Source organism: Salvelinus namaycush, chromosome 20 (genome assembly GCF_016432855.1).
Source record: "Salvelinus namaycush isolate Seneca chromosome 20, SaNama_1.0, whole genome shotgun sequence".
NCBI classification, from domain to species: Eukaryota; Metazoa; Chordata; class Actinopteri; order Salmoniformes; family Salmonidae; genus Salvelinus; species Salvelinus namaycush.
Genome location: NC_052326.1, coordinates 35,470,593 through 35,483,119, shown reverse-complemented (window position 1 = coordinate 35,483,119; position 12,527 = coordinate 35,470,593). Strand labels below are relative to the sequence as shown.

Here is a 12,527-nt window from a genome sequence, read left to right as displayed (position 1 = left end):
TTCGTATACGGTTGAATAAGGGATTAGCTACCCCTTATTTTTCCTAATCCTTCGCGGGATAGCTTTTCAGCTGATCGACCATTTGTGGGTCTAGAATTAAGGGACTACACTGGGTTACTCTGTCGCCCTGTGGGTGTGAATTTTTTTTCTTTCTTTGCTTTGTTACCTTTGAGGTAATGTGTTTTGTTTTGGGCCTATAATCTAGTGTAAAACAGTGGGGGTGAATGTAGCAGTGTGATGTTGTTCCCCTAGATTACGCACCAAATTGCACACAAGGACCAATTCAAATAGGCCAGGTCAAGAGGGGATGTTAATAATCTGATAATAATAATAATAATTCAGTGTATTTTTTTATTTAATTACAGCTGCATAGCTAATGTTTTTATTTGGTGTACAAACACTTTTTCATACCAATATTGTACATACAAGTGATTGTAAAAGTTTTGTATATTTTGGTTTGGCCCATCGCGGTTTATCTGTATTCCCATACCACTTTATCGTTCTCTTTTGCCTGACCCTCGGCTAGCAAGGTGCCGGAGAGCTGTGACTGCACCAAGGGTAACGTGTGTGTTGTCTCTTCGTGTGCAGGGCAAATAAAAAGAGTTCAACGAGCAGACCGTCAGTTGTGGCAGCGTCTTAATTGAAAACACACAACGCAGAACGAACCACGCTACATAGGCCTACAAAATAAATACAGACACACATTTTAAATACTTTATTTGAATCCACAAATCGCATTACAGATCAAGAAGGATTCAAACATTTCAAAGGTCATATGGCCATTTATGGGTAAACAAAAGCAATGTCATACTGGTTTGGACCAGACAGCATCAGATAGATGGCCTACATGTAGAGAGACAGAGGGGCGCTGTTTCACTCGCTCAGATGCTTTCTCCTGTGAGATACATTCAGCCTCTTGTGAATTGAAGGAAAATTATGAAACACAGAGAGACTAAAAATACATTACGTTTTATTAAAAAATTGTATTGGTCCATTTTTTGGGGAAGCCTGGCTTCCCTTGGCATCCATGAATACACGCCACTGAGTTTTGCATAGTAAGTCTTGCATAGTTCGTTTAGTCTCGGTATGTTGCATTGAAAGGGGTTTTAATATTGCATTGATTCAATCACAATTCCAACAGTAAAGCGAAATGTTGATAGTGTTAACTAATGGGGAAAACTCTAGAAATGTTTCTTCCCCGGGAGAGCTACACAGGCACGCAGTTTAGAGGGAACATTGCTGCACACACACCCACAGAGAAACAGAAAGACACAGAACAAGGGGGAGATGATGAGAAGATGAAAAGTCAATGTTGAACTGGTAGAATGGAGCACAGACAGTCGTACCTGGGTTATGCTGAAAAGAGAATTGCAGGACAGGAGGGAAGAGTGGGCATCCGTTGTTTACAGCAGCAGCTGACCCCTAGAACACTGACCTGGAGGCCCTGTGGCTCATCTGTAGTTTCCTGAGCTACAGGAAGTCCTGTTTGGGCAGATGAGGAAAGAGAGGAAATAAGACATCTGTCCCTCAACTCTGGACACAGAAGATGTATGATTGGTTTTATAAGCTCAGGTGAAGCATTGTGGATAATTATGGGAATACTAGTGTAAGAAGAGGATTTTGTAACACTTGTTAGGTTCTAAATTAACCTAGTAAAACTCACGGACGATTAGTAAAGCTTAAACCAAGTTTATTCACCCATTGGGTCATCCACCAGTGGTAGTATACCCCAATTTGGGGTGGAATCTCCTCCTTCTCTCTAAACATTGCATCTTTGTTGCTAGGCAGGCCCTTAACCTCGGCCCTTCCTCACTAAACCACATCTCTCCACCCTTATCAGTGCCTGCCAACATGTGATCATCTTTCCTTCGTGATTCAAAAACAAACACCACTGCATGTTAAATAAAAAAAATAAACAAATTAGAATAACCAATCAACTTAGAATTACAACTCTTGATAACTCCATAAGAAAATAATGGTATCCCATAAGGTAATGGTAAAATAGACTAGAGACTAGTGTCTCTCATTCATATTATAATTAAATCCCACCTGTCTCGATCATTTCTAGTGAGGTTGATTCCTCTGTGTACGTGCTGAGCTTGAGCTGAGGAGCCGTGATCTCCCCAGTCTCTATACAGTACCTCTCTTACACAGAGCTGTGTCTCACTCTCCACCTCTCCTACCCCACCTTAACCCATAAGAGTATAAGCCCTGTCTAAGCCGGGGGAGGGTGGGGGGTACTACCAAGCTATATGAAATTGTTTTAAGAAGGTCATACCAAGGATCATTTTACTATTTGATTTTTAATTTTAAAACACCTTGAAGTATCAAAAATATATTTAAAAAATATATATTTGATGAATTTTTTTTATTTGGCATTACTGCTATTAGCGCATACAAATGCATTGAATAACATATTCACTACATGGAACAACAGATAGTCCCCCCTCAAAAAAAATCTAAAGAAAGTTTGTTCTGAAGCGTCTATCCTTTATCTGAGAGATATAAGATCAAGAAACATGATTTTTTCTTTTACATGTATTTGAACCCCATATTTTTGTCACTAAACAGTCTCCATATATACTTCAGTAAATGTTTTTGACTGGTACTGGGGGACCTCCACATGAGTCTTGTTAGGTCTGTGGGCATCCTAGAGAAAAACAACCAAGATGTACAGTATCAGTCAAAAGTTTGGACACACCTACTCATTCAAGGGTTTTCTTTATTTTTACAATTTTCTACATTGTAGAATATTAGCAAAGACATCTGAACTATGAAATAACACATATGGAATCATGTAGTAACCAAAAAAGTTTTAAACAAATTAAGATATATTTTATATTTGAGATTCTTCAAAGTAGCCACCCTTTGCCTTGATGACAGCTTTGCACACTCTTGGCATTCTCTCAACCAGCTTCATGAGGTAGTCACCTGGAATGCATTTCAATTAACTTCTCTTGGGTAAGGGGCAGCATTCGGAATTTTGGATGAAAAGCATGCCCAAATTAAACTGCCAGCTACTCATCCCCAGAAGATAAGATATGCATATTATTAGTATATTTGGATAGAAAACACTCTGAAGTTTCTAAACTGTTTGAATCATGTCTGTGAGTATAACAGAACTTATTTAGCAGGCGAAACCCCGAGGACAAACCATTCAGAGTTTTTTTTTTTTTTGAGGTCACTCTCTTTTCAATGAGGTTTCATTGGAAACCAGATTTCTAAGGGACCTTCTTGCAGTTCCTACCGCTTCCACTGGATGTCAACAGTCTTTAGAAATTGGTTGAGGTTTTTCCTTTGAGAAATGAAGAAGTAGCCATGTTCAGAATGAGGCTCCAGTGAAGTGTACTGTTTGTTAGAGGCGCGTGACCAGAAAGCATGCTACACATTGTTTTCCTCCGGTATTGAACACAGGTCCGTCTTCAATTTTATCGATTATTTACGTTAAAAAATACCTAAAGTTGTATTACAAAAGTAGTTTGAAATTTTTGGGCAAAGTTTACAGGTAACCTTTGAGATATTTTGTAGTCACGTTTCACAATTTGGAACCGGTGTTTTTCTGGATCAAATGCGCCAAATAAATGGACATTTTGGATATATATCGACGGAATTAATCAAACAAAAGGACCATTTGTGATGTTTATGGGACATATTGGAGTGCCAACAACAGAAGCTCGTCAAAGGTAAGGCATGAATTATATTTTTATTTCTGCGTTTTGTGTCGCGCCTGCAGGGTTGAAATATGCTTCTCTCTCTTTGTTTACAATGGTGCTATCCTTAGAAAATAGCATCGTTTGCTTTCGCCGAAAAGCCTATTTGAATTCTGACATGTTGGCTGGATTCACAACCAGTGTAGCTTTAATTTGGTATCTTTCATGTGTGATTTAATGAAAGTTAGATTTTTATAATTTTTATAGTAATTCATTTGAATTTGGTGCTCTGCATTTTCTCTGGCTTTTTGCCAAGTGAGACAGTAGCGTCCCGCCTAAACTCAGATTTTTGGATATAAATATGAACTTTACCGAACAAAACATACATGTATTGTGTAACATGAAGTCCTATGAGTGTCATCTGATGAAGATCATCAAAGGTTAGTGATTAATTTTATCTCTATTTCTGCTTTTTGTTACTCCTCTCTTTGGCTGGAAAAATGGCTGTCTTTTTCTGTGACTTGGCTCGAACCTTAAAAATAAAGGAGAGCCGCACACTCTAGGAGCTCAGATGCAAAAATATTTAATTTACCAGGGTACCCTGATGAAGACAGCTTGCCTGTCGAAACGTTGGTAAATTAAATATTTTTGTATCTGAGCTCCTAGAGTGTGCGGCTCTCCTTTATTTTTAAGTTTTCTACTCCGCTAGCCAGCACCTCGCCTAAATAGGTGTGCGTTTCTTTTTCTTTTAGATTAATTGGCTCGAACCTAACATAATCGTTTGGTGTGCTTTCGTCGTAAAACCTATTTGAAATCGGACACTATGGCTGGATTTACAACAAGTGTATCTTTAAAATGGTGTAAAATACTTGTATGTTTGAGGAATATAAATTATGGCATTTTTGTTGTTTTGAATTTGGCGCCCTGCAGTTTCACTGGCTGTTGACGAGGTGGGACGCTACCGTCCCACATACCCTAGTGAGGTTAACAGGTATGCCTGGTTAAAAGTTCATTTGTGGAATTTCTTTCCTTCTTAATGCGTTTGAGCCAATCAGTTGTGCTGTGACAAGGTAGGGGTGGTATACAAAAGATAGCTCTATTTAGTAAAAGATCAAGTCCATATTAAGGCAAGAACAGCTCAAATAAGCAAAGAGAAATGACAGTCCATCATTACTTTAAGACATGAAGGTCAGTCAATACGGAACATTTCAAGAACTTTGAAAGTTTCTTCAAATGCAGTCACAAAAACCATCAAGCGCTATGATGAAACTGGCTCTCATGAGGACCACCACAGGAAAGGAAGACCCAGAGTTACCTCTGCTGCAGAGGATAAGTTCATTAGAATTACCAGCCTCAGAAGATTCAGCCAAAATAAATGTAGAGTTCAGAGGAGACTGTGTGAATCAGGCCTTCATTTTCTAATTGCTGGAAAAAATAACACTAATAAAGGACACCAATATGAAGAAGAGACTTGCTTCGGCCAAAAAACATGACCAATGGACATTAGACCGGTGGAAAGTCCTTTGGTCTGATGAGTCCACATTTTTGTGTCTTTGTGAGACGCAGAGTAGATTAACGGATGATCTCCGCATGTGTGGTTCCCACCGTGAAGCATGGAGGAGGAGGTGTTTTGATCTCAACCCAGGTTCCCCTCTCTCTAGTCATTGTGCCTCAGATTAATCTATTATTGAGCCAGCGGCTGCAGGTTCTCTTTGTGTCTTCACTGGCGCACTACCCACCTGACAAGGTATGGCCAGGTCAGCTTCCCAAGAGTCACAGGAGCGGGGCAGCCAATTAAAAGGAAGATGGTCATGGTAAATCTGTTGGACCTTTATTAGCTTATTTCAGCTCACTGTACCCTTTAAGGATCCACTCCAGGTTATAAGTGTAGTGACCCCAACATTCTACAGTGATATACTGTAGTAGGCTACATATAGAGAGATGCACCCCCGTTCATTCGTCCTCACTTGTGTGGATTCCGAGTGCACAGTCCTGCTCACAAACTCCCGATCTCTTGCATTCTAGCACCCATCTCCCACTGGAGCCTACAAGTCTGGGGTCATAACCTCTGATATCTTGATCAACACCTCACTTAAGCCTATTACCCCTTATTTGTTGCAGGCTGCTCAATAACAATGACACAAGGCCCGGCCAAATAGTCAGCCCTTAGCCCAAGTTTTCACCTTCAATAAATACCAAAACACATCATTCCTTTCTAAAAAAAAAGCTGGCACATTTCCCACCAGCCGGCCTGAGGCAGGAATGACAGTCAATACCGGTGAACTCTCTCTCTCCCTCAATGTGTACATTTGCATCTGACATTTGCATCTGACAAAAAAAGGTCAGAAAATGTGGTTATGTGGTGACATAGAGAAGACAGAACCTACATGCCAGGAGGTGTCTAAGAAAGGCCTGAAAAATTGCCAAAGACTACAGCCACCCGAGACATGGACTGTTCTCCATACTCCCGTCCGGCAGGTAGTACCGGTGCATCAAGGCTCAGACCAACAGACTCATAAAAAGCTTCTATCCCTTGGCCATAAGACTGTTAAACGGCTAACTACTACTGTTCCCCTTATACTTACGCTGCTACTAAAATTATTATTGATTCGATTTATTACTACCACCACGCTGCTGTTCATTGATTATTGATTGCCATTATCATAGGTATTTATCTATTTATCCTGCTACTGGCCACTATTACTCCTGTTTACATGTATATATTACCATTAGAATATTACTAAAAGTATTTCTATATTCCTGCTACAGTCACTTTTCATCCCTGGTTACATGTACTGTATATCCGCCTATAATGCCTACACTGACACTCTTACATACACACACTCACATACACACACGCACCACTACGCACACACACACCTACCTCCTATGCTGCTGCCATACTATTATTATTATTATTATTTATCCTGCTACCAGTCACTTTTCCTAATCCCTGCCTACATGTAAATATCTACCTCAAATACTCCAGTATCCCTGCACATTGTACATTTACCCTGTAGAGTATATACAGTTGAAGTCGGACATTTACATACACATAAGCCAAATACATTTAAACTCAGTTTTCACAATTCCTGACATTTAATCCTCATAAATATTCCCTGTTTTAGGTCAGTTAGGATCACCACTTTATTTTAAAAATGTTAAATGTAAGAATAACAGTAGAGAGAATGATTTATTTCAGCTTTTATTTCTTTCATCACATTCCCAGTGGGACAGAAGTTTACATCCACCCAATTAGTATTTGGTAGCATTGCCTTAAACAATTTAAACTTGGGTCAAACGTTTTGGGTAGCCTTCCACAAGCTTCCCACAATAAGTTGGGTGAATTTTGGCCCATTCCTCCTGACAGAGCTGGTGTAACTGAGTCAGGTTTGTAGGCCTCCTTGCTCGCACACGCCTTTTCAGTTCTGCTCAAAAAATGTCTATAGGATTGAGGTCAGGGCTTTGTGATGGCCACTCCAATACCTTGACTTTGTTGTCCTTAAGCCATTTTGCCACAACTTTGGAAGTATGCATGGGGTCATTGTCCATTTGGAAGACCCATTTGCGACCAAGCTTTAACTTCCTGACTGATGTCTTGAGATGTTGCTTCAATATAGTCACATAATTTTCCTTTCCTCATGATGCCATCTATTTTGTGAAGTACACCAGTCCCTCCTGCAACAAAGCACCCCCACAACATGATGCTGCCACCACCGTGCTTCACGGTTGGGATGGTGTTCTTCGGCTTGCAAGCCTCCCCCTTTTTCCTCCAAACATAACGATGGTCATTATGGCTAAACAGTTCTATTTTTGTTTCATCAGACCAGAGGACATTTCTCCAAAAAGTACGATCTTTGTCCCCATGTGCAGTTGCAAACCGTAGTCTGGATTTTTTATGGCGGTTTTGGAGCAGTGGCTTCTTCCTTGCTGAGCGGCCTTTCAGGTTATGTCGATATAGGACTCGTTTTACTGTGGATATAGATCATTTTGTACCTGTTTCCTCCAGCATCTTCACAAGGTCCTTTGCTGTTGTTCTGGGATTGATTTGCACTTTTCGCACCAAAGTACGTTCATCTCTCGGAGACAGAACGCGTCTCCTTCCTGAGCGGAATGACGGTTGCGTGTTCCCATGGTGTTTATACTTGCGTACTATTGTTTGTACAGATGAACGTGGTTCCTTCAGGTGTTTGGAAATTGCTCCCAAGGATGAATCAGACCTTGTGGAGGTCTTCAATTTTTTTTCTGAGGTCTTGGCTGATTTCTTTTGATTTTCCCATGATGCCAAGCAAAGAGGCACTGAGTTTGAAGGTAGGCCTTGAAATACATCCACAGGTACACCTCCAATTGACTCAAATGATGTTAATTAGCCTATCAGAAGCTTCTGAAGCCATGACATTTTCTGGAAATGTCCAAGCTGTTTAAAGGCACAGTCAACTTAGTGTATGTAAACTTCTGTCCCACTGGAATTGTGATACAATGAATTATAAGTGAAATAATCTGTGTGTAAACAATTGTTGGAAAAATGACTTGTGTCTTGCACAAAGTAGATGTCCTAACCGACTTGCCAAAACTATAGTTTGTTAACAAGAAATTTGTGGAGTGGTTGAATAGCAAGTTTTTATGACTCCAACCTAAGTGTATGTAAACTTCCTACTTCAACTGTAGCTTCCTTTCGTATTTCTCGTGTTAGAATTTTTTTTGATATTATTTTTATATTGAATACTGCACGGTTGGGTAAAGCTCGCAAGTTTAGCATTTCACTAAATCTTCAAACTTTAAATAGAGAGAGGCGGGTCGTTGAGTTGGCACTCTGCCCAGTAGTCATACCGTTTGTGTTCCATGGAACTCCACCACGAACCCCCCCCCCCCCCTTAAACTCTGCATAAAGAGTGCACAAACTATTCAGACTCAAACAAACCGACTAACACGACTCCTGACGTATCTGAGGAGAGAAGAGGAAAGGAGAGGAGAAAAGAGAAGAGGGACTTTTAATGAAGACATAGTTTATACTATTGGGGGTGTCTTGACTAGACATACTCAGAAGACTCCAGATGTGTGTAGTTAGAGTTAAGAGACTTCTAACAATAATCTACCAGTACTGTAGTATCTGATAACACAGCAAAGGTCGACAGGCAGACACTATTTGTCCCACGAATGATGTACAACAGAATGTAGGAGTATGCTCTGACAGAATGACAAGTGAGTAACTGCAGCTCCTTCACACACATCTGTTGAAACAGTTACTTGTAGTGTGCTCACTACAAGGTGAGCACACTACATCCTGTGGCATAAAGGTCCATTTTAAGGTCCATTTTACTCACATATAAGGCTGTAGTATTTGTTTTCAGCCGAATGCTGTTTGACTGTTGTACTGTATATATAGTGCGTTGTTGTTGTTAACATAGCCGTTGCCTCAGGCTGGCAGGTATAACTGATAATTTTCCTGTGGTTTGTAACATTTGCATCAGCGAACAGACCTACACGAGCAGAACAACATAACTCGTGTTCACCTGAGGACACACTTCCTCATTCCAATGTAACTGCCTAGTGCTATTTTGGATATGGTGGTCCTGTCCAGAAACAACCACACACCCTTAAAACCTAGGTCCTAGGCAGGTCTAAGCAACATGGTAATAGTGCCACCTTTCCCTAACAGTTAAATAACATAATAGAAATGATTCTGCTGATAATGATGATGATGATTATGATTAAAAGGATGGTCAATGGTCATGATGCCAACGATATCGAATACTGTGATAATGGTGATAGCGATTATGATAATGGGAGCGATAGTGTTGATAAAGAGGGTAATAATAACGATGATGGTAATGATGATGAAGATGATTATGGTGATAGTTACGCCAATGATGATGCCTCTGTGTCTCTCCCCAGCTCCGTGGCTTGAAACGTCCCACTCGCTCGACTACACCCTTCCGCCAGTGATCATTCACCTTGGTAACCACACGACGACAGCATTGAATAGCAACCAGTCCTGTAGTGGTGATGACGAGTTCTTTAAGTACCGAGCCTACACTGTCACCTACCTACTGGTGTTCCCTATGGCGTTTCTTAGCAACATTGGAGCGCTGTTTGTGTTCCTGCGACTGATGCCCAAACGGTCTGCGTCCTCTGTCCTCATGACCAATCTCGCCCTATCAGATGCATGCTTCTCCCTCACCCTGCCGCTGCGATTGGCCTACTACTTCAGAGGCGCTCGCTGGGACCTCCCTGATTGGCTGTGCCGACTGTGTGTGTTTTGCTTCTATCTCAACCTCTACACCAGGTACAGTACACACACACACAACCTAATTATCAGAATGTGAGTTGACACTGGTTGCCCAGAAAGACACCTAACTAATAAACTATGTCTTAACTATTCTTCCCTACAGCGTTCTCTTCCTTACTGGACTGAGCGTGCTCCGTTGGCTGGCCGTGCTGAAGCCTCTCCGTCATCGAGCCTTGGCCACGCCCCTTCGTGCCTTATTGGCATGCTTGGGCATTTGGCTGTTTGTGGGCGGCGCTTCAGTCCCATTCCTGTTTTCGGGGACCAGGGTGAGGGCGGGACTAACACGCTGCTTCGAGCCACGTAACCCTGCCTCCTGGAAGATGATCTTCGTTCTCAACTACGTGGGCATGACATTCGGCTTCCTGATCCCGTTCGTCACCATCCTCGGTTGCTACGGCTGCATCATCCACCGACTGACAGCTACAGCCTCGTCAGGATTAGGGTTGACTGGTAGCCTGAACAGGAACAAGATACGTAACCAGGGGAGACGTCGGCGCCGGCGCCGGTCTCTGCGTCTGGTCGCCATGGTGATCTGCACATTCCTACTGTGCTTTCTGCCCTATCACGTGGCTCGCTCACTGCACCTGCACGCGGTGGTGGGCAGGTGGGGCTGTGTAGCTACGGCGACACTGCAGCGGGTGTTGGTGGTGACGCTGTGTCTGGCGGCGGCCAACAGTGTGGTTAACCCTCTGTTCTACTACTACTCCGGGGAGTCCTTTAGAGCGGTCATACGCAGCGCCTCGTCACGACGACGGTCCTTCTCCTCCTCCTTCACTCAGGGCAGCCTGCTGCTCTCTCGCAGAAAGAAGACCACAATGCATACAACACCAACAATGCGAGACTCACCCCTCGCTCCACCCCTAACCCTTCCTGGGTCGCTACCAGACACACCCCTCACTCCACCCCTAACCCTTCATGGGTCGCTACCAGACACACCCCTCACTCCACCCCTAACCCTTCCTGGGTCCCTACCAGACACACTCCTCACTCCACCCCTAACCCTTCCTGGGTCACTACCAGACACACCCCTCACTCCACCCCTAACCCTTCCTGGGTCGCTACCAGACACAACCCTCACTCCACCCCTAACCCTTCCTGGGTCCCTACCAGACACACAAAGCCGTGTGGAAGACAGTCTATAAAGGGTTCAAAACCTATTTGCCCTATACCCCACCTCTACTTACTGAGACCTGAACCCCTAGCTACACTCTCCAGAATCAGAGACACTTTGCTGCACATGTAAAATGGAGCCCTGAGGCCTGAACCACACACACACACCCACACGGAGACACTAACCCCCCGAGGCACTTTGTGGGTGTGCTCTCTGTTATTTCCATTCCCGCTGACCGGCCGGCAGTTGCTCATCCCTGCAATAGGCCGTGCAGCCACAGGTGCCGGGCCTACTTTTGTTTGATTGTTTATTATTCCAGTGTTAATCATTACACTCTTCATAGATGTATCATATAGGTCAAAAACTGTGTTGCACAAGTCCCACAGGCTCACATTTGTAGGTTAAATTTAATAATATCTTCAGTTGATCATAGTGATTGACAAATGTTGCCTAGATAATACATATTTAGTTTTTTCCTTGACATTGAAGTAACAGATAACTATATTTGATGCAAGAGCTTCGAACACCACGAACACCACCTCACAAAAGACCTCATCCAACATCAAGAGGCTCTTGTCCAGTTTGACATTGCATATAAAGTTACCAGGACCATTGGAGACCAGGCAGACCTCATGCAGAGATTTGATAAAGACTGTTGGCTGAAGCCAGAGTCTGGAAAGCACTCAATCTCAAGGACATCTGAGGATATCAACCATAAGTGTGCTTCTTGATCAGGTGTGTACCTGATCAAGATTACTTTGACACCTGTCAGGTTTTACCAAAGCTTCCAGAACATCCAAATAAACCTGTTGCGCAAATTGGACTATGAGTAACTAGTGTTGTGGATCAGCAACCACAAACTGAAATTACACCGTGAGAAGAACAAACTGTCTGCTCATTTGGCACACAGACAGAGGCCCAAAGTTGACAGTTGATTTCAGCTGTAGTGCTGAGACCCTAGAATAGAAATTGTTATCTTAAATGCCACAGTTAGAGAAGTAATGTAAGAAATGGGAAAGAATAAGTAGTACTGAAACCAATGACAATGTAGACTCACAAAATGTGTATTTATTTTTATAATGTTCAGTGGCGTGTTTTCATGGTTGCCAAGGGAAGCCAGGCTTCCCACAAAAAATTGACCAAAAAATAAATAATGAATTTATCTTTCATCTCTGTGTTTCATAATTTTCCTTCAATTCGCAAGAAGCTGTATGTTTCTCACCCTCTGTCTTTGTATGTGTAGGCCATCTATCTGATGCTGTCTGGTCAAAAAATAGTATGATATTGTTGCCTCCTGTAGCACTTAATGCAAGGGAGGCCAACAAGCATTTGGCCTCCTTTGATAAAAAAAAGTATAAAATAATAGCCAATCAGCGTTGAGCTAAACTGAGTGAGTTCAACTGTGAATGGTCCTGGAGCACCAAAAAAAAGTGTCAAGGGAAGCCAGTTAGGATTTGGCTTTACTCCAAATGTAATT

General features: G+C 42.3%; 1 protein-coding gene across 2 annotated transcripts in view; it reads left to right on the top strand.

Annotated features, from left to right (window-relative positions):
• Positions 1-12,527, top strand: part of LOC120065297 (cysteinyl leukotriene receptor 2-like) — a 25,142-nt gene extending 12,615 nt beyond the window's left edge. Inside the window, exons 1-3 of one of the 2 annotated variants that reach the window (XM_039016181.1) lie at positions 8,585-8,852; positions 9,546-9,936; positions 10,043-12,527. In XM_039016181.1, the coding sequence (XP_038872109.1) occupies positions 8,846-8,852; positions 9,546-9,936; positions 10,043-11,081 (1,437 nt within the window). In that variant the 5' untranslated portion in view covers positions 8,585-8,845 and the 3' untranslated portion in view covers positions 11,082-12,527. Of the gene's footprint in view, positions 1-8,584; positions 8,853-9,545; positions 9,937-10,042 lie in introns of those variants that run through there. The other variant, XM_039016182.1, reaches the window with a different exon arrangement.